The sequence below is a fragment of the Pelobates fuscus genome, chromosome 3 (assembly GCF_036172605.1).
Source record: "Pelobates fuscus isolate aPelFus1 chromosome 3, aPelFus1.pri, whole genome shotgun sequence".
Classification (NCBI taxonomy): Eukaryota; Metazoa; Chordata; class Amphibia; order Anura; family Pelobatidae; genus Pelobates; species Pelobates fuscus.
Window position 1 is genome coordinate 297683424 of NC_086319.1, and position 26704 is coordinate 297710127.

At 41.6% G+C, this 26704-nt stretch overlaps 1 protein-coding gene and 1 long non-coding RNA gene across 2 annotated transcripts in view; one reads left to right on the plus strand and one right to left on the minus strand.

The window, feature by feature from the left end:
* Positions 1–26704, plus strand: part of LOC134603105 (uncharacterized) — a 741779-nt gene that overhangs the window by 400186 nt on the left and 314889 nt on the right. The gene's annotated exons all lie outside the window — the stretch shown is intronic.
* Positions 23516–26704, minus strand: part of SMAD6 (SMAD family member 6) — a 29978-nt gene continuing 26789 nt past the window's right edge. Inside the window, exon 4 of the mRNA XM_063448755.1 lies at positions 23516–24710. Coding sequence (XP_063304825.1) covers positions 24172–24710 — 539 coding nt within the window. The 3' untranslated portion in view covers positions 23516–24171. The remainder of the gene's footprint in view (positions 24711–26704) is intronic.

A 26704-nucleotide genomic window follows, 5' to 3' on the forward strand; every position in this document is an offset into this window, starting at 1 on the left:
CAATGGGAGACTGATTCTAATTTAGTCTCCCACTGTCCCTTTAAGAGCGCGCCCGAGACGCGCGGCGCGCTCTTAGTGTCGGGCGGGACATGTGACCGCTTCTCGCGGTCATTGCCCGCCTGACTGATCCCATCGTTGGCTGAGCGGCGCGCGGCTCGTGCAGGAGCAGGACCGCGCGCGGCGAGAAGGGAGGACCCCGGCCGGCCCCTGGAGAGGGTAAGTACCGCTACATGTGGACTCTCTGTGTATCCTGACTTTGGGGCTCTGATTCCCCCCACGTTACTCAGACGGATTATCAGACGGAGTCGGACCGGACACAGATTGAGTTAACGGCAACAACTTGTCAAGTTTGACCATCTCTCTGTTATATATCCCATCAGACTGATATTCATGCAAGGACTTAGCACGTTTGACCATCCCTCTGATAAACCCCATTGGACTGGTTTATTGGCATTCAGACCAGACAAGTTTGACCATTCCTCTACCCATCGGATTAGTATACTAGCTCAATGTCCATGGATTCTGCTTCCAGCCTGTACTCTGGTAACTTCGTTATAATCCACTTCTGTTATTTAGGTGCAAGAGACTTTATTTTTGAAATTTTTATGGCTTTTAAAACCAGGGATTAATCAACCTGTGAGAGATCATTGCCACTTGTTTTCACAGGCCCATTTAAAAAAAAAAAATAATAAAAAAAAATTGGGGTTTTAAAAATAAGTATAAACCATAACTACCAAAAGATTAATCTGTATAAAATTGTTTTACTTTTGGATTTCACTGTTGGGCAAAATAGTAACCGTAAGATCAAGGCCCTGGCTTTCTCAGGGACACAAAGGCAGGGACCTCTGTAAATTCATTTCTGTATTAGCCATCCAAAGTTACCTAACCTTGTCTAAGCCAGCCCCAGCTTAATATCGCTGTCCAAGGGTGGAATTCTGTACACAGATGATACAGAAGTGAATCTTCTGCATTATCTCTGTTGCTGCAATAGGCCAGTCTTTGGGAGCGAGATAGAGCAAACCACTTAAAAGCATCAGAAAAATTACAGAAAACAGAGGGATGGCATCTGAGGAATCATTGTATAAAAATGTAGTGGTTACAGTGCTTAGAGTACCCCGTTTTCCTACTGTCAAGTTTGTTACTGACCGTGGTGAGAAATTTGAAGGCTGCACAATATATGGGGGCAGTATGTTTCCGATAGTATGTATTATTGCATGTTATTACATGAGTGTGTTCACAAGCGAACACTGAAGATTATATCACTCTTCTCATTTAACACTCCATTTTTAATATACGACACGTCTCTGGCAATTATTAAATGATGTTTTGGGTTATTATATCACCTTGCATATTATTATTTCGCTGCAGGTCTCTCTCTTTATTCTCCACTGCCCTACACAACATTCTTCTCTCTCTCCTTCTCAGGGTCGATGCAAATGTGACACAGACTATTTCAGAGTTAATTCTTGATTGAAGTTGTGGCAGTCAGCCAAGTACTTCCAATTGGAAGAAGAGGAAAGGACCTGATTAGACCTACTGACCTCCCTCCCACTCTCTCCGCAGCATCCCACATAAACAGCTTGCACTGATTGAGGTGACCCCACAGAGACACATGAGGTGGGGTTGTCTGGCTCAAGTCTCAGTCATAATTAAGGCCGGACACAATAGGGAAACTAAGGATGCCAAGCGCAGGGGGCCGGGCTCAGCTCAGCCGTGAGTTACACTTGTCAACAGCACTTCAGACTGTGTCAGCCACTAATGAGGAATAGAAAGTGACCTCATGGAATCGAGGGCGACTGTGAATTCCAGGGGTGACCTGCAAGCATCCCCTGCTGCTACTCAGCACTGCACAAGCACTCTAACAACCACCTTACAGCTCTTCCTTCTTGTTGATGTAGGAGATGCATATAGCCTTTGCAGCATTCATAATGGATTATAAGGTGGTAGTCAAAGCTTGAATGAGAGTTCTAACAAGCTGGTTGCATAGTCAAGATGGGAGATGACAAGAGAAAGCATGTATCAGGTGTTATGAAGGAAATACTTATTAAAAAAAAAAGAAAATTAAATATTGGAGTGTCCGACTTTAGACATTGGACGGTTGGAGGGGATCGGAAGGAAAAAGTGGTTTCAGTTTGGTAAATACAATTCATCCAAGAAGCTTAGAGGCAAAATATATAGTGTGGCGGGCACACCCCAATTAGGAGAGGGGTTCCGCCGCCCGATGTGTTCTCCCACTAGTGAGAGGGATGCTGGAAAGCAAAGCAGGAACGTCTCTTTTAAGAGCTAGTGATTATAGCACTCCAAGCAGACTCCCACAAACATGAGACGAGGCTCTATGCTGTGGGACAACTGGTTTTAATGGGGCCACACACAGCCTTTTATGGCAATCCTCATGCATGAGGCACTCCCCCTGGACCTGATGGAAGCCTGCAACACAACTACACAAACCAATGACATTGGCCCCCAGGTGCAGGACACTCCCATACATAATAATGCAATCCCTCCCCTATGCCTGGGAGATAATTGAGTCAGATTATCACAGTTTTTCCCAACACCCCAAAAGTACCCCTACGGTCGGTCCGTTTTGGGGATACGAAATAAAAGTCCAAAATACAGAACGTAGTGGTTCGGGGGTAGGCTCAGTTTATGTCTCTCGTTCGGGAGCTTGCTCCCATCAAACACCATTTAATTCCCATACATATAGCCGAACATTAATTGAAGGGATGTTAGCGGTGTTCGCGCTGTCGAGTGTCCGATTTGAGTTCCATTCACTCAATGACGAAACACTGCTTTGTGTGTTCGTGGCTCAAGATGGCCGCCGCCACGTGTTTGGCCGACCACCCTGCCAACCGCTTGGAACGTTCGTGGTTTGGAAGTGTTAATGAGGGAATAAAGTTCAACGAGGGGCACACTTCTCGTACGGGTGGTCCAGTCATTCGGTAGTTTATTCGGTAAGGGAATGAAAAGAAGAATAAAATAGAGGATAATTAAATGTCCCGAACACATAATCTAATGCAACCAAAAAAAAGGGTTTACAGTCCATGGACAGGGTGATCCGTCACATATAGTAAAGAGATGGGATGGTAATTGCATGGGAAATTTGGATCAAGTAGATGGCTTTTAAGATGGGATTGATCATAGCATGTTTAAATTACATATAGTTACATAGCTGAAAAGAGACTTGCGTCCATCAAGTTCAGCCTTCCTCACATATGTTGTTGCTGTTGATCCAAAAGAAGGCAAAAAAAACACAGTCTGAAGCGCTTCCAATTTTGCAACAAACTAGGAAAAAATTCCTTCTTGACCCCAAAATAGCAGTCAGATGTCTACTTGGATCAAGCAGCTATTACCCCACTACTTAGAAATTATATCCCTGTATGTTATGTTTTTGCAAGTATTTATCCAATTGCAGTTTAAACATCTGTATGTACTCTGATAAAACCACCTCTTCAGGCAAAGAATTCCATATCCTTATTGCTCTTACTGTAAAAAAAACTTTTCTTTGCCTTAGATGAAATCTCCTTTCTTCCAGCCTAAATGTGTGACCTCGTGTCCTATGTATAGCCCTGTTTATGAATAGATTTCCAGATAATGGTTTGTACTGGCCCCGAATATATTTGTATATTGAGGAGGGAAGATATCAGGAGAGAGTTTGAAGAGCAGAAGACATGGATTGATTGAGATGCAAGGGGATAGGGTCAAGCAGACATGCAGTAGGGCAGGATGACTGAAGAAGAGTGGAAATCGTAGCTTAGAATAGAGTGAGAGATAGTACAGATTCATTTTCAGATGTGTATTTCCTTATCTTGGCAATCTTTCTAGTAAAGTAGAATGCAATGTCAGGAGCAGGGAAGTTGATGGAGGAAGAGGAGCAAGTAATGTTTGAAAGAGGAGTATGTGTTCCAAGCTCCATTTAGTGTGTCTGGTGTTAGCTGTTCGTTAAGTTCAGTGTTCCAGTTGCCGCTGATCAGTATGTTATGTTATGACTTTCTATTGCCAACATGTCTCCCTCCTCACTAATCCAGGAAATGCTACCTGCCACACTTAGAACCCCAGGATTGTGCCAATTCATTTTCCTTCTAGAACCTTAGAGGGTAGAACCCAGTGTGAATTTTGGACTCCTTGTTTTTATTAGCATTTATTAGATACAGTTATACCCTCTTCTTTATTAGATGCTTTTAAACCAAACATAATTTGCCAGACCTTTTTAGTATGTGCTTGTTTCACATCGGACTTCTGATGGATGCCTTCACTGAGCTAATCAGGTCTGATATAGGACTGCGCTTCTTGGCTGAGAGCATTCGACTAATGCTTTCAGCCAATGAGTAAAGCCTGGCCCAGCTTAGCTCACTGCAACTAACCGGATTCTCCTGCAAAGCAATAATAGACTGGTATGCATGTGTACGGTTTATTCACTACATGCAAAATAGCGGATTTTAAAACTACACTTTGGCTATATTTACTTAAATGTTGCAATATGGTTTTCAGTTCACTAAAAATCAGTGAATTAACACAAATGTCATATCTACGTCCAATTTTAGCCCAAAATAGTCAAACTTAGTTGACTTGGATAAAGTTTTTAATTAAGATTGGTAGATAGACATGCAGATGCACACATTGTTTACCTCCCAGGTTGTAAGCCGTTTCAGTAATGCCTTCTACAACATGTTTTTTCTCACATTCATTTCATTGCTGTTTGTTTGTTATTGTATTTCCCTATTATCAATTGCTAGTGAATGTGATCCATTCTATGTAAATAATAATACTGGGCCAATGGTTGACGCAACCTCGGTGTGCCTTTCCATACAGAACCACTAGGAGGCAGAGCAGGCTAAATAATAGCTTAAAAGGATTGTCAGCCCTTTGTATATTGAAAAAAAATAGAAGCAGTAGTGGCTGTTTGGTTTTTCAGGATTATTTACTAATGTGAGAATTGCTGGTAATTCAAAGTGAATTCCAAATTTAAGGCTAAAATAAACAAACACAGAATTGGTTAGATTTTTTTTCTAATTCAGTTATGTTGGCCTGCATTGTGAAATCCTCTTTGGATTCCCAGAAATGCTCATTTTGGAGAATAACCCTTTAGGTTACAGTGGGATGTTTTTAGCTAACTGGTCTATATCTGACATGAAAGATTCACATAAAACCTGAGACGCTTAAAGCGAATACAACAATCAGAACACATATAATACAAAGTAACTATTTAGGAATAGAATTGTTAACTTCAAGATTAGTCAATATAAATTGTGACCCAAGTAAGTAATTGCATATTATGCCGTTATAACGCATGCAATTTATTACAATGCTAATATGTCAGCTCACAACTCTTATTAAATGTGTTTCGGGTTTTCTTTTACATGAGCCTTTGAGAAATATTTGTTTCCTTGACGTTATCTGACATGCTTACACTTAAATGACCTTTGCAGTGATAGCAAAAGGGACACTCTAAGCCAGGCATAGGCAACCTTTGGCACTGCAGATGTTTTGGACTACACCTCCCATGATGCTTTGCCAGCATTATGGATGTAAGATCATTATGGGGGATGTAGTCCACAACATCTGGAGTGCCGAAGGTTGCCGATCCCTGCTCTAAGCAATAAGAATTGATTTTTTTCTAAAATTGACAGGATAATGATAGGCCATGTTTTCATTGGAAGTCTTGGAAAATAAAAGTTATGAGCTGAATCTCAGGTTTCCATCAACTGCGATCGACTAACTCAGATATCATTGGAATATTTGGGAAGAGAATATAAAATGTGAATACCCTGTATAACTACAGTGTGTCTGGTAGAGACCTTCATGGTTTCTGATTGTTTATGTTCTTCACACCATACTTTACTTTCATATACAGTGCATAATACATATCACCAACACATAGTAAGCAGTTGGGATGCTTTGATTTATTAAGTTATTTTGATATACCTTGTTTGTGTCCGTTCAAAACAAAATAGAAATGTACTTTGCATTGTTTCCAATGGATGTTTTTGTGTCCCCCCACTTTTTTTTTTTTTTTTTTAATAAACACTATTGAAAATGTATTCAATAAAAAAGCATTTGACAAGAAATGTAAAATGTTATATTTGACGACAGTGACTGAGACAGGCAGCCACTAAACACAGTTCTACATTGATGAGTTTTAATTATTGAAACTCTTTATGACTGATTCGTCCTCCAATGCTTCTCTATGAGAAGAATTGGATTGGAGCAGAGATAATTCATCCAGATTAGCTCAAAAGATGGGGAGCAGCTGTAAATAAGAGTGGTTACTGGTGAGTTTAACAACACTAAGGAACATTAACATTATAAATAAAAATTCTATTTATTTTTAAAGGGACACTATAGTCACCCAGATCACTTCAGCTCAATGAAGTGATCTGGGTGCCAGGTCCCCCAGGTTTTAACCCTTCAGATGTAAACATAGCAATTTCAGAGAAACGGCTATGCTTACATTGCAGGGTTAATCCAGTCTCTAGTGGCTGTCTTCCTGACAGCCGCTAGAGGCGCTTCTGCGACAATCGCATTCAGCGTGCAGAACGTCAACGCTTTCCTATGGAGTTTGAATGCGCATGCGGCTCTTGCCGCTCATGCGCATTGCGCTCCATGCGGGAGCTGACGTCGGCGGGGAAGGAGAGGTCACCAGCGCTGAGGGAGCCTGACGCTGGATTAAAGTAGCTGAGAGGGAGCCCGACGCTGGATTAAAGTAGCTGAAGGGGTTTTAACCCCTTCAGCGCCAAGGGAAGGGGGCCTTGAGGGTGGGGGGGACCTAAGGGTTATATAGTGTCAGGAAAACAAATTTGTTTTCCTGACACTATAGTGATCCTTTAATGTTATATTCCTTTAATTGTGCATAGAGATTTGCGGTAGTGTGCAGGTAAACTTTTTTGGTTTTGTACAGTTTATGCTTGTTTGTTTTACTGCAAAGCAGTGCGGACTATGTTGTGTTTAATAAATATTAATAATATTGCTGCATTCTTCAGTGCACATCCTTATTGGATTAATTATTATATTTCCTGAAGCATGTTGCAAAGCTGACTGAATCTGGTTGGTGGGTGTTTAAGGAACCTGGGTAAAATACTTTCAGGGTTAATCACTAAACCAGGGATTACTGGGAACCGACCAGGAATTTACATTTTAGGCCAAAGTAGCTTAGCTGAAAACAAAGGTGAGTTATTTTTTGATCTAGGTGTTTGGGCCTAACATTTCAATTTCCTTGATTATTACATGAAGAATTGCAGTTTTGTGGCTCAACTTAATTGTGCTTTAGTCATTAAAGCAGCACTGTGTGTATGTACTCGCCTCCCTCCAGTGCTGCATCACTTCTCGATTTGGCGCGTCACTGATCCTCAGTATTGCCGCTCGTGCAGTTTCAAAAGTCAACAAGGCGATTGGTAGAAGTCACCCAGGTAAGGGCAAGATTGGATGTCCTGACGCCACCAAAAAGGAGAGACGTGAAAAACGTCAAACAAGGCGAGTTAAACTTCTCACAGGTGCGACTACTCTGGTCTTAAATCTGAAATTATCTTTGAATTCTCACTTTAGTGAATATCCTTGGGAAAGAGGCTCACAATGTGAGCAAATAATAAACTCAAAGATTCCAAGAAAACGAGGAATAAAAGGATACTATTTTGGACAATGCTACTATAATAAACTATAGGATTCTCTATGTCCACACATCTTCAAGTTAGAGTCTAGGGGTGGCCTATCCATCCTAAATAGTCTAACCGAGGTAAGGTACCATTGGAAAAACTCTACGCCTGCTCTTTGTGATTAACACACATATAAAGAAGTAATAGCTTACCATCTTCCTGCAGTGACCCTACGTCAACACATAAAGACAGAAACAGTGAGTCCATAACTAAAGTGAAATAAATCTACAAAATCTAACTAGTTAGGATAGGGGAATCAAGACATGCCCATTCAAAAAGAGCCTGAAGTAGTACTAACTACATGAATAGTTGGAAACTAACATAAATCTTTGCAATTCTAAAAACCTAAAGTGGTCAAAAAACGTTAAAGGGTTACACCAACCCTTAACTATATATATATTTTTAAATGTATTTATTATGCCCTGGTGAGTATCATTCACTTGGTCCTGCCACCCATCTTTTTAAAATAAAGCTTAAACGTACCTGAAATTCAGCATACAATGCTCTCTACTCCATATCTGAATTCACCCCTTCCCTCACAAAGTGCAATTAGATGCTTGTCATCGAGAATCATTTGACTGGACCGTTTCACCAGCTATTGACCCAGGGAGGGGAATGTTTTTTTTTAAATTACAAGGTAGCTAGAAGAGCTCAAATAACAGAGGTAGTAAGGTAAGATATAGTGCTGGGAGCGCCTCTGCAAGGGAGAAGCTCATTACTTCTTATTGCAGTTTTGTAGAAGGGTTGTAGTCATTTTAAATACACCTCTTGTGACGTTCTTCCTGAGCGCCATAAGTGGTACTTTCACCTCCAGGACCGTGAAACTCTGCCCTGGAATTAGATTCTGCTGATAGAAGCACTTGATTTGAGGAGCACAGTGTTTTGCCACAGATGCTTATCTCCAATCCAATGCTTCTTTCTGAGCAACATTGGCTTGGAGCAGATTACATAAGATTTTAGTAGGCAGCTCAACATCTTCCAAGGCGATGGGATGGGATGTTTTATTCTGGATGTAGGTTTGTATCCCATAGCAAGATGGGTCCAAAGAGGTAGGTAGTGTTAAAAAATCTGAGGAGTTAAGACATATGGGTAATGTTTCAAATAAATATAAAAGTGTATGGAGGAATTTGTGTTAATGAGTCACCTACCCCAACCATGATATGTTCAATTTATGGCAAAACTGTAAGTCCACCTGGGCTCATTTTAATAATGATGTATAATCACCAGATTTTACCATTAACATGATTTTATTAAAGACACGGAGGCTCCTATTATGCATTCTCTTTCTTTATTTACTCCCAGCAGCAATGAAGGAAGTATGAGAGAATTATAGAAAAAAACATAACAATAACATAGTAACACTGGCACCAATCAGGATCCAATACTGTCCATATGGGTCTGGTGCTTCCTGACTCCGACTCTTTTTGTGTAGATCCCCCAAAACCATTATTGTAGGGTCCAAAGTATTCCAACAAAAACTCGAACTCCTGAAACAAACACATATCCGGAAATTCAACCAGGAACAACTTCAACTGCCAACTCTCGAAGTTGTATTCAAGCTAAAAAAGAAGAAAATATATGGTAATATCGAAAGCTTGCGACTGCTAGGTCACTACCATCAAACTCGACAACCATGTTATTCAATTGATATATCATATAAGTTATATTTATCGGATACATTACCCACCTGCATGCTATGTATGACATTTGTACCTACCATGTCATGTCATCCAAAAGGCCCAATGAATGACCTGTAAATTAACCACAAACATGGGTAGGGTGGGTTTGAATAATACTCTCCTCCGTGTCATTAATAAAATCATGACTGTCATGTTAATAGTAAAATCTGGTAATTTTATTAAAGACACGGAGGCTCCTATTATGCTATTTTAAAGCTGAGCAACACCAATACTGGAGATATGTTGCACCGGGCAAAAATAGAAATTACAAAAAGTAGATTAATTCGACCAATGAGCCGCTCGTAGGATGTCTTCCAATCTACAACCTATCATGGAAGCCTTAGAAGCCATAGCCCCACGAATGAAGTGGGAAGGAAAACAAAAATCAAAGTGTCTATGCCTGCAACGGACAATAACCAATTGATCCAATGAGCAAGTAGGAGTAGATACTGGTAGATGTGGCACTCGAAATTAGATGAAAAATGGATGGAGTTGATTTGAACTGAGCAAGATTGTACGGCGCTCGTATTCCTTAAGACATGATACTGGGTACAAGTTTGGGTTGTCTGGAAACGACGGATAAAAAAACGTCCTTAGTCGAGGATTTCATCCGACGTGAAACATTACAGGATACTCCATTCGGAACAAAAACCTGAAAGGTAAATCTGCTACTCTGGTGACTCGGTCTTTCTGGTGCTTGCCAGTCCAACGCTCTGACATCAGTAACACATTTTCATGAAAGTAAACAAAACATGACCAACAGCTTGACCGATATTTGTTTAAGAGAAAGTTCGTGATTCAAGGGCCAAGACTCGAGAAAACGAAAAATCACATTAACATCCCAAAAGGAAGAATATCGAGCCTGAGGGTGTGGAGAAAAACTGATGCCTTTGAGCAAACGACAGATGAGGGCATGTTTACCTATTGGAGTACCATCCAAACCCATATGTCTCGCTGATATAGCTGATCTGTACAGATTTATAGTAGGAAACGCTTTTCCCTCTTCGAAGAGCAGAGTCAGAAATTGCAAGATTGATTTCACAGGAGCTGATATGGGATCCACCGATAGTCCCACGCACAAATCAGTCCACTTTCTCCAAGCCGACCCATAGGAACGTCTGGTGCCCAAGCCTCTGCCAAGAGACTGAGTGTTGTCTGCAAAACAACCTCGAGATTCCATGATCTCCTGAAATGAGCAATGCTATCAGATGAAGTAGACCCTGGTTGATCAACTCGTGACTCACTCCCTCTGGATTGGTCAGAAGGTAGGGCATGACCGGCAATAGACGTGGAAAGTCTTTCAACATTTCCAATAATTGTGGGAACCAAGGTTGCAACCTCCATATTGAAGTTATCAGAACCAGGGTCCCTTTGGAATATCAAAGGAATGCGAGGGTCCAAGAGACTAGGTTGAAAGGTGGAAAAGCATAATTCCTCCCCTTGGTCCAGTCTTGTAAGAATGCATCTGTCGCCAGAGCATCTGGGTCCGGTCTCCAACTGAAGAACTGAGGAAGTTGGGCATTCAGCCAATATGCGAAGTGATCTATGTGGAAAGGCCCCCAAAGTAGAGAGAGACGTTGGAAAATCATTGGGTGGAGGTGCCAATCCCCTGAATTTCGAATGTATCAAGAATTCCAATCCGCCGTTACATTGTCTCGTCCTGGGATATATTCTGCTAATACCAATATGCTATGCGTCAGACAATAACGCCAAAAATCTCAAACCATTACTGCTAGAACTTTCGATTTCGTTCCTCCTAGGTGGTTGATATAAAGCACCACTGAGACGTTGTCCATCTTGATTAGGATAGAGCATGAGCTGCCAGAGGGAGTCATGCTGCGAATGGCAAAGGATGCCGCTAGCAGTTCTAGGCAGTTGAGGTGTAGCAACGTTTCTTCATTGGACTATCTAAGGAAACTGACCCGCAATGCGCGCCCCAGCCATGTAAGCTGGCGTCCGACTCTATGATCAGATCTGGCGTAGGCCAAAATATTGCCTCCATGTGGGCTAGCCACCATATCAACTCCTCTCTGGTGTCCTCGTCCAGCGTAACAGTTGTATAGAGTCCACCTGAAATCCCAGAAATTCTATGCATTGGGAGGGTAGAAGGACTGATGCCAACTGATTTCTTACCAAGAATCATAAGTTTTGGAGATGGTGGGTCGTCCAAGACAGTTGAATACGTAGTTGGGATTGAGACTGAGAAAGGAGAAGGATTTCGTCCAGGTAAGTAATTAATCTGACTCCTCGTGTGCGCAGAAAGGCAATCACCGGCTTCAGTACCTTTTGTGAAGCACCATGGAGAGGACAGGCCAAATGGTAGACATACAAACCTCCACTTTGATCCTCACCATTGAAACTGCAGTAGGCTTTGATGTGCTTCCGCGACAGGGATGGTTAGATAAGCATCCTGTAAATCTAGTTTGACCATCCAATCTGATGGTAGCAGGATGTCCCGAAGGCAATGTATACCCTCCATTCTGAAGGGTGAAAGACTAGCTCCAATTGATACCCCTTTATCGTATTCCATACCCAAACATCTGAGGTTAGGAGTTTCCAAGCAAGGTAAAACAGTGCCAATCTGCCCCCCCCCCCCTTTACATGGGAAAAGCGGAGATAATCAGTACTCACCATAAGGTAGTCTGTCTGAGACCGACCCCTGCGGTCCGTGAGAGTTCCAGGGGCGTCCACGAGATGGGACGAACAGGGTATAATTTTGTTCCTGCACCTGTCTCTGGGTATTAAAGAAGCCTCTGCCAGCTCTGAATGAGCCCTAAAATCCACGGCTGGATAGACTGCTCCTACCTCTACCGAAATCTCCAAAAAACAGAGGTGCAAATACTCTCCTAAGACAAGTCTGAGCCTTGTTAATTGCTGTAAAGGTTTTAACATACAGCCCCAGATTTTTAATGATTTTAAAGGATTCACCAAAGAGTAAGCCTTTTGCGGCTGGCCCCGGCTCATTGGTTGCCATACTGACCAGTTTGGGTGCAATTTTCAGGAGTATCCCCTTGCGGTGTTCGGTTGACATAGCCGCATTGGTATTACCCACCATCCAGACCAACCACTGCAACCCACCTTTCGCTACTTTAAAGTCGATGGACCCCAGGGTGGGAAAACCAGGACAGCATCTACTTTTATTAGACTTTTATTTTGAGTTTTATGTTATTTTTTGTATTTATATATTTTTTTCCATTTATGGCTGCTTTGTATACCGGTCCCTATGAGAAGTGATTTCGCCATTGGGAAGACTTGGGTATATGATACGCTGGATTTTACCTTTGATCTTGTGAGTTCAACATTACTAAACCTGTGTTAGTTATCTTACTGGTGCACTATGTTTCCTGTGTTTTTCCCTCTGATTTAAGGTTGGAAAGAAGAATACCTAAATTTCCTTTGAATCCTAGTGGTGGTGCTAGTGGTGTACTAGTGGTACTAGTGGTGTCTTAACTTACTACAATATTTGTGTTTTTGTTTGATTTTGTAGATTGTATTTCCTATGTCCAGGAACTTGTCCTGGCAGTTCCGAAAGGAAAGGTATAGGCCTTTCCTCGGTTTCCAACCTGACTTAATCAAGAATTGGACCAACTCAGGATCCACATCAGGGGTTTTCCCCACTGAGTCTGGAAGGATGGGCCACGGGTATTCTGTCCGTGGCTTGCTACGCCCCTCCTTGGACAAAGGTTTCCGCATTCTTAACGCGAGGTATCCAGCGATGTGCTCAGGTGGCTCACATTCCGCTGAGCAAGGGTGACTCAGGTCAACTGGGTCAACCAACAGGTTACCCTGAGGCTCCTGAAGACCGTTGCCCTCGCCCAATCGATATGAATTGTCATATTCTTCCTCCAAACTCTGGTCCGGACGAGTCCTTGTGGGCACATGCCCGCTTCCACGATCTGGCCGATTTTGCCTGGCCAGGGGCTTTATTGCGCAGTGGTATCACACCATCCTCGACAGCCTGAGGCATGTCATTCAGTACAGGCCGAACCTGAAGTTCTGGAGGGTAAATAGTATGTCTGTTTTTAACCAAAGCTTTGCGTCCCGGTTGTGCTACATTAGTGGTTCCCGAGTTTGATGTGCCCTGAGGGCCACTACCCTGAGTCTGCAGCAACGCTTGGGTTATTGAGTGTATGACAGAGGACAACATTACCCCCAGCGTGGAGGCCAAAGCCTTTTTGATGGATTGCGCCCTGGTAGAATCGAGGTGGGATTAAAATTCCTCAGATGCCATGAGGCTGGCGTCATCCCGATTATCCCTGCCTGAGGGGAGAACCCCCGGTGTGGGACACACTGAACCTGCAGGTCTCTCAGTCGTATCCTGCATCATAGCGTTTGCAATCACTATCTGCCCACAGGGCAATAAAGCACAGTATGAGTCTGGGAGAGCGCCAGTAGGGTAGGAGAAGCAGTTATCCACCTTTGACAACGATCCGCTGAAAACGCAATCAAAATGGCCGCTGCGAGTGAAAGTATACACTCGCGGCGACAGAAACCAAAAATATGGCCGCCGCTGCGCGAAGTGCGAATGCCCGATAGAATTGGGAAAACTGCCTGTCTGAGCGAAACCACTGACAAGACTGCAGACACTCACGGTAAGCAGCCAAGTAGCCCAGCGGCACCACCAATGGGGCTGACAGTGCATGGATGGGAATAGGTGGGAAAATTACCCAGAAGTTTGGGGCAGAAGGGAAAAAGGTCTCAGACACCAGCAGGACTTTATAAAACAGCAGTAATTAGAGCAATAAAGCTCACACCATACATAAATCTACACACAAAAAAAACACATATATGTATAACACTCAATGATTAGCAAGAGATGGAGTACTTAAAGGGAATCTCCAGTGCCAGGAAAAGAGTCGGAGTCAAGGAGCACCACACCCATATGGATAGTATTGGATCCTGATTGGTGCCAGTGTTACTATGCTATTATGTTTTTTCTATAATTCTCTCATACTTCCTTCCTTGCTGCCAGGAATAAATAAAGAAAGAGAATGCATATTAGGAGCCTCCGTGTCATTAATACAATTATAGTGATGTGTAAAAGACAGGTCTGCAGGTAAATGTATACACAAAGGACATGTAAGAATTGAAAGTGGAATGGGAGCTCTGGAGGGTGAGTAGTTGTGAATGATATACATTGCTTGAATAACTGCAGGCAAGTTTCCAGTAAAACCAAATAGTTTCAAGATGGTGACCAGATATGGCCATAGGAGGCATAGGCCCTTTCAGCATCTAATGATAAGAAAAGAATGAATTCTGTGATTTGAAACATACCACCGCAAATCAAAACAATATACAGTATTATCACAAGCTTGTCGAGAGGGTTTGAAGTCTTCTTGATCAGTGTGTATGATGGAAGTTAGCAAAAGTTGCAGTCAATTATCTAAAGTAGTCTTAAAGGAACACTCTGCATGTGACCAATATAATCTCTGTATAGAAGCTAGAGGAAAGTTGCAGCCCAGTTCCAGCAAACCAAATGCCCCTTTGTTCTAGATGAGTTACCTATGACAGACTGGGGTGTCTCCACTTTAGTGTAAACCTTTTGGAGATCATTATAAGAGACACATGATGTTGCCTTTTGTATTTTGTATTTTGTTCTCCACCCACACTTGTGTGTCACGGTTAAATTTGGAAGAGTAAAGCAGGAGTCTGTTTTGTTTTTGTTTTGTTTATACATCTTTGCTTACACCCCTTGTCTATCCATGTTATGCTACGTGCCTTCATTTACATTTATTGTTCTCTTGCTTGCACTGGAGCAGAGTTTTACAGTGGTTCCACTAGTATAGGGTTTCTGAAAATAAAAAAAATCTTACTTCAACCGTGGTACATATTACAGCAGTCTGATCTTCTAGAATCAAATTCTCTTTAGAGATTAGTTGCGTATGTCCTTTGCATGAAAGAAGTTTGTTTACCAACAAAATGTTCATTGTAGAGCACTAAGAGTAATAGACCATAAATACCATTAATCAAGTAACCGTAATAAAAATTGATTCAATACAGCATCTTGTGCGCAGGACTGCATAGAAGTAAAAAGTTTAGAGGCACATGGGGTGTAAAGATCAATCATTTGTTGCATCGCTCACTACAACTGTCCTCTGGAAACAACATCAACACAATAACTGTGCAACAGGTGCTTCAAGAAATGGATTTCCATAGGCGGGCAGATGTACACAAGGCTCACTACTACACGCAATACCACACATCAGTTGGAATGGTGTAAAGCATGCCGACAGTAGGGATGTGCATGGGCCACACATCAATTGGAATGGTGTAAAGCATGCCGACAGTAGGGATGTGCATTGGCAAAAAATTCAGTTAGGTTCGCAAATTCGGGTAAGTAAAAAAAAATTTTCTGCATAGGCAATTCGGATCAATAGCGTTCGGTTCGGCACTTCGGACATTCATAAGTATCCAAATGGGATGAAATTCAGAAGGATGTACATTCGGAACGAAACGAATCACACGTGTCTGTGGTCACATGAATGCAAGCCAACACCCTGACAAGCGCTACAGAATCTGTTGGCACTATATAAATGGCAATAATAATAATTGTCTGTCCTTTAACATCAGTCAAAAAAAATTGCTCATTTCATTGGACAGGGAATCGTGAAACCGGATTGGGCAGGCAAGCATTACATTGCACAAAAGGAATTAGCTTGTTGGTCAAGAGTACTGTCATCATTCACGTTATTTTCTCTCCCGCTTGTTTTGCCACTTTTCTGAAATCCGAGTCACTTCGGACATTCGTTATCATCCGAATGGCATGAAATTTGTACAAATATACATTCGGAACGAAACACACATGTCTAGTTGCCAGTACATTCTGGACTTGGCAAAAAAAAACAAGTGGTCGCTGGAGTAATTAATCGCACTTCACTAACTGGTCCAGAGGTGATCATCATCAATGAAATCAATGACAAACTAAAGGAGACTGTGGAGGCTGAACAGGATAAAGCACACTGAAATAGAGAAAAACCCCAAGACCAAATTAGGCAAGTATTAAACTCTGGGATATAAATGAAAAGCTAGTGAGAGGAAAAAAATAAATAAAATAAAAATAAAAATCATAAAGGAGGATGAAAAACTTTAGGTCTAGGGTAGCATATGGAAGGGGAAATGAAAGTTATTACTAATGTGGTTGATATGGAGTATGGAAAACAAATTCCCAACACAGAGAGTATGATACACAGACATACATTATTATAGTAGATCAGAAAAACCACAAACTCCCATCACCACAGGAAAGTGGGTACAGAGTTAGGCCTCAGTTCATCTATTTAGAAAAAAAAATTAAGTATTGTACAGGATGCCATGATTGTCAATATAAACAATCAAACAAATTCCAATAGTAAAATGAAGGTGCCTCTGTGTTACAAGTTGCAACATAACCCAAGCAGGCACATAGTAAAACGGACAAGTGAAAAAGGGGGATATGACAGCATTTGATACCCATCTCCATGTTTGATGGATATAATACTTGGAGATGAAGAGAATTTAATAGCCCTTAACAGAATACTTGATGATGGATGTATTATTGGTTTTGTAAACATCATGAGAAAAAGAAAAAAAATTTACGCTCACCTATATTAACAATTTTCGAACAGCACAACAGTGTATGTAACTTTATGTATGCTTGTATCGAGTCTATTTATGCCTTCTTTGGCATTAAGTAATATATGTAGTTTTGATGTGGAAGAAAAACAACAAATAAAGATTATAAAAAAAAAAAAAAAAAGACATGACCGCATTAGAGAAGGTAACTTTGGTGAAATACTGTAGCAAGTGTCCATAGAGGATTATCAACAAGAGATTAGCACGTCTACATATGGCTTAATGAAAATGCTTCTGGGAAATCTCTCATTAATTAGAAAATGTGGTTTCCTTGCAAGCACCAGATCACCTGTTGAGGAGAGAGTTTTGTGACGGACAACCCAGAGAGCACATATCTTACATGGAGCAGGCAACGGTGGAAAGGCTCAATGAGGCTACAAAATCTGCTCTTTGAAATATGCACAATGGAGTGCATTAAAGGGACACTCCAGGCACCCAGACCACTTCTGCCCATTGGAGTGGTCTGAATGCCAACTCCCACTACTCCTAACCCTGCAAGTGTAATTATTGCAGTTTTTTTTATAAACTGCAATATTACCTTGCAGGGTTAAGTCCTCCCCTAGTGGCTGTCTACTAGACAGCCACTAGAGGTCACTTCCTGGTCTATAGCACAGGAAACCTGTGCTAGAGCGTCGCAAGGACGTCCACATGCTGTGTGAGGACCTCCAGCGTCGCTCAAATCCCCATAGGAAAGTATTGAAATTATTTTTCAATGCTTTCCTATGGGGTGCGCTAATGCGCATGCGCGGCATTGCCACGCATGCACATTAGGTCTCCTCGGCCGGTGGGCGGGATCAGTCTTGCCCACCTGCCAACGCAATGGAGAGGTGGAGCGTCGCGGAGGAGGAGACAGCGGCGAGGGACATCGCCGCTGCCTCAGGTAAGTGACTGAAGGGGTTTTCACCCCTTCAGTACCTGGGGATTGGTGGGTGGGAGGGAGAGGGACCCTCCAGTGCCAGGAAAACGGATCGTTTTCCTGGCACTGGAGATTCCCTTTAAGCAATGCTTCCTTACTAGTAGATTAAAGGGATGACTTTTTCAATTTGCTAAAATTCAGCGTTTGGTGAATTCCAAGGCACTGTAAGTTAGAAACAACTCCATATTAATAATTCATTGAAAAGTAAGTTTCTGATTCACAGAAGGAGATTTAATCTGTCAGAAGATATACAATACAAGTAAAAGGCAGTATCACAGACACGATGGCTCCTGGGGTCAAAGGCCAAGTACGAATGGCCCCAAGTGCCAAGTGTACTTTTTCCTTAACAAAATTTCCTCTTCCTGCAAACTGAGGAAGTTTGTGTATTTTCCCATGTCCAGTATCTGACAACACCCATGAGAGAATGGCAGGTATGGCCCATGCTTTGAAGAGCATGATACATTGCTGTAAATACATACGTCCAGAGGTGCCTCTCCTGAAGTCTGTCTATTGTGCCAGTAATCGTTTGGCAAAGTGCCACGCACAGCTACCCAGAGACTTAACTGCTTTATAAGCCAAGTGACCTTTTCTATGTGATGAACTTTGAGGAAACAAAGTTACCTTCGTTTCAAATCAACCATGAGAACTAAATTTTCTGGAAATAAAAAAGGCCCGGCACACAAGTGCTATTTATAAACCATATTATTACATCCCAATCCTAGATGGAGCTCACAGATCTGCAGTCATACATTGCAGATTAGACATTGTTTGACCAAAGAAAATGGTTTCCAAAACGTTAAAATATTTCAAGGTTTTTACAGTGAACCTAAGAATTAAATGTAAATGTGTCAGTGTTTCAAACAAACTACAGGTTTTTCTTCAATTGTGCTTAGATTTGGATTACGTACAAGGTTTTGGAATCTAAAGCACACTCTGATATCCCAGGGTTCCTTAAGTAGCTCCTGATGTACAGAAATTATGCAAGAGGACCATGCATGCCCAGAGCATCCTGGGATGATTGTGGTGCCAGTCACAAGTGACATGTTGAGGGAGACAAGTGTGGTTGTTACATCTACTGCACACCTCACTGCAGTCCGGGATTGGGATGGTTATGCTTATTGTATTACTGTTCTGCTTCAATATCAAAATTAAAGCATCAGTTTTTGAGTATAGATCGTGTCTGCAGTCTCACTACACATTTCCCTGCCATTTAGGAGTTAAATCACTTATTTCTGCCCATGCAGCCCCAGCCACACCTCCACTGGCTGTGACTCACACAGCCTGCATGGAACAAAAAATAAAAAAAAATTATATATTTTAAAATTTTCAATTAAATGTTAACTTACTTTGCTCTGCTCTGTAAATGGATCTTTCAGGACAAACAGGAGGCTCCTGCGAGGTCCAATAAGCTAATAACAGCGCAGGAGATAAATCGGAACTTAAACAGATTATACAATAAAGGAAGATCTCACTTTACAAGAAGTGTGTAGGAAGGCTGCGCACGCATGTTACATGCAGGGAGGATTATTTATATAGCGCCATCAGACTCCGTAGCGCTGTACAATGGGATATGACTAGTGCTACATAAACAAAGTCATTTAAAAACAAGCAAATGAAGCTTGATCATTACAGGAACTCTATAGCCACCACTACAGCTTAAAGGGACACTCCAGGCACCCAGACCACTTCTGCCCATTGGAGTGGTCTGGGTGCCAACTCCCACTGTCCTTAACCCTGCAACTGTAAATATTGCAGTTTTCATAAAACTGCATTACATTGCAGGGTTAACTCCTCCTCTAGTGGCTGTCTACCAGACAGCCACTAGAGGGCACTTCCTGGTCTATAGCACAGGTTTTCTGTGCTATAGCGTTGCTGGACGTCGTCACGCTGTGTGAGGACCTCCAGCGTCGCTAAAATCCCCATAGGAAAGCATTTTCAATGCTTTCCTATGGGGAAGTCTAATGCGCGTGCACAATCAATCTCCCCCGCCGACTGACGAGGACCCTAAACCGCCGCCGCCAAGGAACATCGACGGTGGTCTCGGGTAAGTCACTGAAGGGGTTTTCACCCCTTCAGCAACATGGGATGGGAGGAAAAGGGGACCTGCAGTGCCAGGAAAACGATTTGTTTTCCTGGCACTGGATATCCCTTTAACTGGAATGGTTCTGGTGTCTATAACATGTCCCTGCAGCCTTCGCAGTGTGAACACTGCCTTTTCAGCAAAAAAGGTAGTGTTTACATTGCAGACTAGTAACACCTCCAGTGGCAGTCACTTACACGCCCACTGGAGGTGCTTGTTAGTCTAGTGCTGCACAGTAAGCAGCACTGGCATTCAGTGCCTCCATGCACAGAACGTTCCCCATATATATGCATTGATTCAATGCATCTCTATGAAGAGATGTTGAATGGCGTGACATGGTGTTTTGCCGCGCATGCACAATAGCCTCCCAATACTTTCCAATGGGAAAGAACTGGATTGGCAGAGTTATAATTGATTATTTCAGCCACAAAGGCAGAACCAGCCACAGCGTGGGAGAAAACGGGAGTAAACTCACCTTTTCAAAGAGATCTGAGGAGCTGGGGAACTAATCCTGCATTCCAAAACTATAGTTTCAGGAATACAGATTTGTATTCCTGACAGTATAGTGTTCATTTAAGCTAGAGTTGTTTTGATAATCAGTGCAAGGACGACTCTTGTTTAAAAAAAAAAAAAAAAAACCACAGCTGACACCCACTTCCCCTTTCTAGTTCACCTTCAGAGACATATAAAATTGTTTGTGGTTTGTTTTTTTGGAGGTGGAAAAAACTAAAAAATATTGCCTATGTGGTCCATATAGTTTTAATGCAATGGAAGACAGTGCTCTAATACTCAAGATAAACAGGGGAGTTTATTTAGTTTTTTAGTTCCCACAATAAACTCACCTTTTCAGATTTAAGTAGATCCTGCAGTTCATGGTTTCCTGTATTTAATTTACAGCACACACAAATTGGACAATACCCTTTCAGTTTATAAAGAAAATTTAAAAAACACTTTTGAAGAAAAAAAAAGATGTATACAAACACAAATAATAATATATATATATATATATATATACACACACACACACACACACACACATACACACCTCTAGGCATTTATTGTGGTCTTTAAAATGTGGTTGTGAAAGCTTTGGTCCCTTTGCTGCATGGTGTGGCTGGGAATCAAAATGTAAAGCATTTCCCTAAATCACGTTTCCCAAAGAATTCAAGGCAGCTTCTAAACTGCAAAGCAAAGATCCTTGATCTGTCTTTAATGTGATATGGAGAAAAATAATACATTTTGCATTGCCCATAACCCTGTCATCAACTCATTCTCACCTAATGCAGAGCAGCTGTTTTTACAGTGAATTTGTCATGGTTCTCTACTTATCTTATGCACTCTGTATTATAGGATTAATCTACACCCCATGCTACTTGCCTTTAAATTATATTTTTTCTCTTGTTTCTGGTGCCAGATCTCGTTATCTGGATGCAGCCATTTTGTAATGCTGTTTGCACTTTTGTGGGATTGCTTTTACTGAAGGACTGTGGGTAAATTTGACTGATAAACAAAACTTGGATTTAAAGGGTTACTACAATCCTTTCTTGCAAAATGGCTCTGTAGCTTTTATAGTTCAGCTCCTTGGACCAAGCTTCTCAAGAAGAAGCATTTGATTGGACTGTTAAAGTGTGTGCATGCGCTCCAAGCTGGTTTAGTGTCAGTAAGGGGAAGGAGAAATGGTTTTAACTTAAATTACAAGACAAACAAAAACACATTAAAGGGTGTATACAACTTAAATAAAGCAAGGAGGTAGGAAAAAAAAAAAAAAAAGGTTTTCCCAGTTTAGGTTCTGTCTGCAAAAGAGAAGCTAACGGTAATTACATTCATAGCCACCGCCAATGGATGGGTTTTCATTTTGCACAGAACTGACATTTGGCATTTCGAAAGAGATTCCCAGGCTGCTCAAGTCATTGGTGGCAGGGGTGTAACTAGTCCCTGGAACACAAGTGTAAATATCTCTGTATGTGCAGCTTTTCACGCATAAACCCTGCACATACAGACTCCTTTAGCCATGTGAAGTTCTAAAAGGAGAAGTGATCCCGGTGGTTGCAATAACCCATTAAGCTTGCTGTAGTTTAGAATATTCATTATCACAAGAGCAAAACTTTCATAGTGTGGCAATTGTGTACATTTTAAATAAAATGTATCTTTCAAGGAGAATATTTAATAAATGTTTGCCTTAGAGCAGAAAAGAAGATTCCCTTATAACCTATGCTACAATAACTCTCCATAGTTTTGTCGGTAGGCTGGCTACTGTGCTCTTGCACTCACAAAGTGCTCAAGGGTGGAAGTACATATGAGTAATGTCATTTTAAAGATATTAAAACAGACCCGTCACCTGAAGCAAAGTGTAATTAGAGCATAAAATGTCAATATGCTGCTTTAAAACTGATGAATCGTCAAAAGAACATGCCGATACACCTTTGAACGTCCAAACCCGCTCCTTCCGTCTCCTAGGCCACATCTCCATTCATGCACAGTTAGTGTGTAGTTCTTCCTCAACATTGTATGAAAGTTAGATAAATAAATATTGGGTTTTAATTGCATGTTATATTTAAAGGACAGACTGGGACTTTCTTTTCAATATGTTGTAATCATTTTCTTTTTTAGAAAGACATACATACATACACACACACACACACACTCACACACACAAAATGTAACTCAGCCCTGTGCACACAGGCTATGTAATAATAGAATCATGGTTTCAAAACTATGCTAGAGAAGCCCTCCAGAACTTGTAGATACTAAATCAGTCACTCAAACCCAACAGCAAAATAGTGCCATAGGACAACAGATAAAATTAAGGGAGAGGTATTATGGGTATACAGTGCTCTGTATGCAGCATGAAATATGTCAGTTGTCTAAAAAACGCACAAGGTTTTAGGAACCCGGCAATGTTACTTGCTGGCTGTAGGACCATTGTGTACATATACAGCTCCCACAACTCTCCATTAATTAGCCTGCAGGAACTCCAACTGGCCAAAAGAAATGTCACAGTTACCAATTAACCTGTAAATTTATTCAGAGAATTTTTCAGGGAATTCAAAATTTTACACCAAAAGAGGCAAATTGGAAACACTCTCCAGCTAGCTGTGATTTTGAATAGGACTTTGATCCATTGATTCTCAACATGCTTATTCTACATTATAGGAATGGCCACTGGTCCTTATGCTTGCACTGTGCATACCCAAGTGGTGGTTCTCTGCCTATGGAGAAAGGCTATATTGAATAGTAGCATTTAAGGGTGTTCACCACAGGCATAGCCACACTCCAAAAAGGCACACCTGCCCTCACCTTGAATTATCAACATACAGTGCTGTCATCGAGTCAAATCAGTCCAGAACTATATGGAAGTTTATAGCACAAACAACATGGCAAGTAATTCTGCACCATACTTTCACTGAAAACACCTTCAAACTGCATTAGTGAAAATATATTTATATAAAAATCATAAAAGCCAAAGTGCATTTTATTGTATCTTTGTTTCATATACACATTGCACCGTAACATAAATAATTACATTGTAAAAATGACTCCATATTTACAGGTATAATATAATTCCATATAATATAATATATAATATATATAAACAAATTTATATTAAATCTAGGACATGGTATTTTAGCAAGAGTCTTTTAAGATGGATTTACACTGTAAAATTGTTGCCATGGAGAATAACTCTGCCAAGGGAATGCAATACATTGCAAAGCAGCACTTTAAAAAAAAAAAAAAAAAAAGTGTAAAATAAAATAAAAATTCAAGCAAGGCACACAAGGTCCCTACTAGAGGAAAACTGTTAATCAATATGGCACCTGGATTTCTGCAATATGGCAATAAGAAGAGAGGGACTGTCTGTGAGCACATAGTGGCATACAGGTATCTGCATCCACACCAGAACCATTTGCAGTGCGCTGTACGGATATTCCAGCATGTCTTTGTTACAGAGGGATGCAGCCACTGTGTGATGGGAAGAGAAGAACTGCAGAGGATCCTGTGTGAAACTTATTCCTTTTGAATTCTGTGAAATGATGACAGGGGACCACATCTTCCAACAAAGACATGCCATGCATTGTTCATATGTTACTGTGCAGTGCTGTGTGTAGAACAGCAAATTATTGCATGCCTATATGGCAGTGAAGAGGTTAAACAGTGGGCCTCATGCACTCATTGATCTCTCAGGAGTGGTGAAGATCCTTCCTTGGGTGTACACTGCATCAGGGAGTTAGTGTTTCATCACTATCGTCCAAGTAATACCTCAAGCCAGCAAGGGCAAGAGGTGATCATCTGGCGGGAGTAGCAGGGTCCCCAACCCTTGGCGAAACTGATACGCACACTATGTGGGTCATAAGGTCCATCAGCATATTCAGTTGGAGCGGGGAGATGTCGCAGTATGCAGGATTTCTTATAGTCAAAAACTTTGAGGGAATATCCAGGCATCACCTTACGCACCACAAGAGGGCGGCACGCTGGCGAGTCCAGTGTGGGAGAGTTAACAAAGATTGGATGGTCACTGCGGTTGTATGCCCAAACCCCATCCGGCTCACGGCTCAGCACAATGCCCAGCCCAATCTTTCCCCGTGTCCTGGCAGCCGCTTCACTCCTATTCTCCAGATTCAGCTGACCTAGGCAGAAACCACTCCCTTGAGGTAGATCATAGAAGATGCTGACTGAAGGCTGGCATACCGCATACAGACGGCCCACACGTGTACGGTGCTCCCAGTATGCCACGCTGCACCATCGACCTTGCTTATTCGTGTCAGGAGACATGCTAGTGTCTGCAGAGGGATGAAATAGAAACAAAACAAAAATTAGTCATTTTTGTTTTTTTTTAATAGATATAAGAGTGTGTGTGTAGATATAGATACATATTTCTATTAACAGGTATATCATGTTTTAGCAATCAGTACAAGTGTGTCATCTCCCCAGCCTCCCCCCCTCCATTTTGGAAAAGGTACATTTACACTTTTATAAATTAGGCTTTTCAAGCAGACAACTGGTCTTGTTAATTCCTGGTTTGGTTAGTTTATTTGCACCGAACTCAAGAGGTAGCAATTGCCCAGAGCAGCTGCCTTACAAAGCTGCCTTCTCATTGAGCTGCCACGTGGAAAAGAAAACGGTGGCCATCTTGTTCGCACGAGGGGAGTCAGCGGGACTTGGTCGTCGAGTGTCTGGAACTAAAATCGGACACTCGACCTCACGAACCACCGCTGAAAACTACCGAACACCAGCTTCTCCCACTTAGCGAACAGCGGCATTCGGTAGTTATGTTCGTGCAGACAAGGGGAACAATCGCTGCTATGAGCCAGGAGGATCTATTCGGTATTTTGCTCGTTTTTCACAATTGACCGACCGCACATGCTGAATTCGTGGAACTGTTTTGGGCAGGAGCCTCGTGTGTGGTCGGTAAAACATGACTTCCACACTTTTCAAGAACCCCTGAACCGATCTGGGTGAAATTTGGATATGTTTGTCCCCCAGATCGGGGCTATCAGGGGATATGTATTTGTGGGGATACCTTGTGGGGAAAGGGGTGTTCTAACTTTTGGGGAAAATGTGTGCCCTTTGCCTGGAGATAATTGATTTATTCCTTAACTTCTCTCAATATCTCCCAGGCAGAGGGAAGGCGTGTATTAGTGAAATACTGTATAATGATTGGTTAATGTATTTGTTTGCTGTGGGAGGTCCTCTTGCAGGAGGATTTCTCATAAAAGCCAGCCTGTCTCAATAAAGGTCAGTTCTGTTACACCCTTCATGAAGTCTGGGCTCATGTTTGGGGAATATTCTATTTGCTGGGGAGAATCGTCTTGGAAGTTGTATTCATCTCTACTATTCCTCTACTCCCTGCTGTATCTATAATCGCTTAGGCTCAGCTTTTGGGAAAGGAATATAAGACCGCAGTACCATAACCACTACAGGTCTTAACTCTATCTATTTTACCCCTCAAAAACTAAATTTTGTAGCAGTTTGGTACTTACAGTAACAAACCTCAATATTTTTAGAAAGCATTGGTATATACTCCATAATAGCTATCCTCCCATTCAAGAACATACATACAGATAAAGTATAAGTAGAAAGATTACTTAACATCTTATTAGAGCAGACTGCATATATAAACTTTAGACATTCTACTCTATTTTTTGGTGAATCAAAAAGAGGTACCTATCCATGCCTGGCATGTGCCGGTAGTAATGTGATAAAAGGAGACACATTAACACACCCCAGAACTGGTAAGACTTGTGCAGTGAACGGCTTACAATTACGCTTCCAGGTTATTGAAGGGGTGCCAGATGTAGGGACAGACAAACTACTTTAACAAAAGTAATTTTTAACATAAGAGTTGAATGGATTGGAATTCCTAGCCATGAACAGCGATTATAAAAGTTCCCTCCTTCCCTGTGATTTTCTGTATAATACTCCATCACACGAGTTCTGTTTAAAATGTTCCAGAGCCATTTAAAAGCCACTCACTTTAGTCTCGTGGTTTATTGCGTCTCCAGTATCCCTCAATGACATTTTTCCATAATAAACTTGTTTTCTGGAGACATTCATAAACTTTTGGTCTTGTGGTTTGGGATTTCTTCAGAACCTTGAAATTTACCCCCATCACAAGCTGCAGCGATATGCATCTTTAAAAGGGACACTTTAGATTCACCAGAACTACATGAAGCTGGAGTTCTTCTGGTGAAGAGTCAGTCACTGCAGGCCTTTTAATGTAAACACTGCCTTTTCAGGAAAAATACAGAATTTTCATTGCTCCCTAGGGAAACCT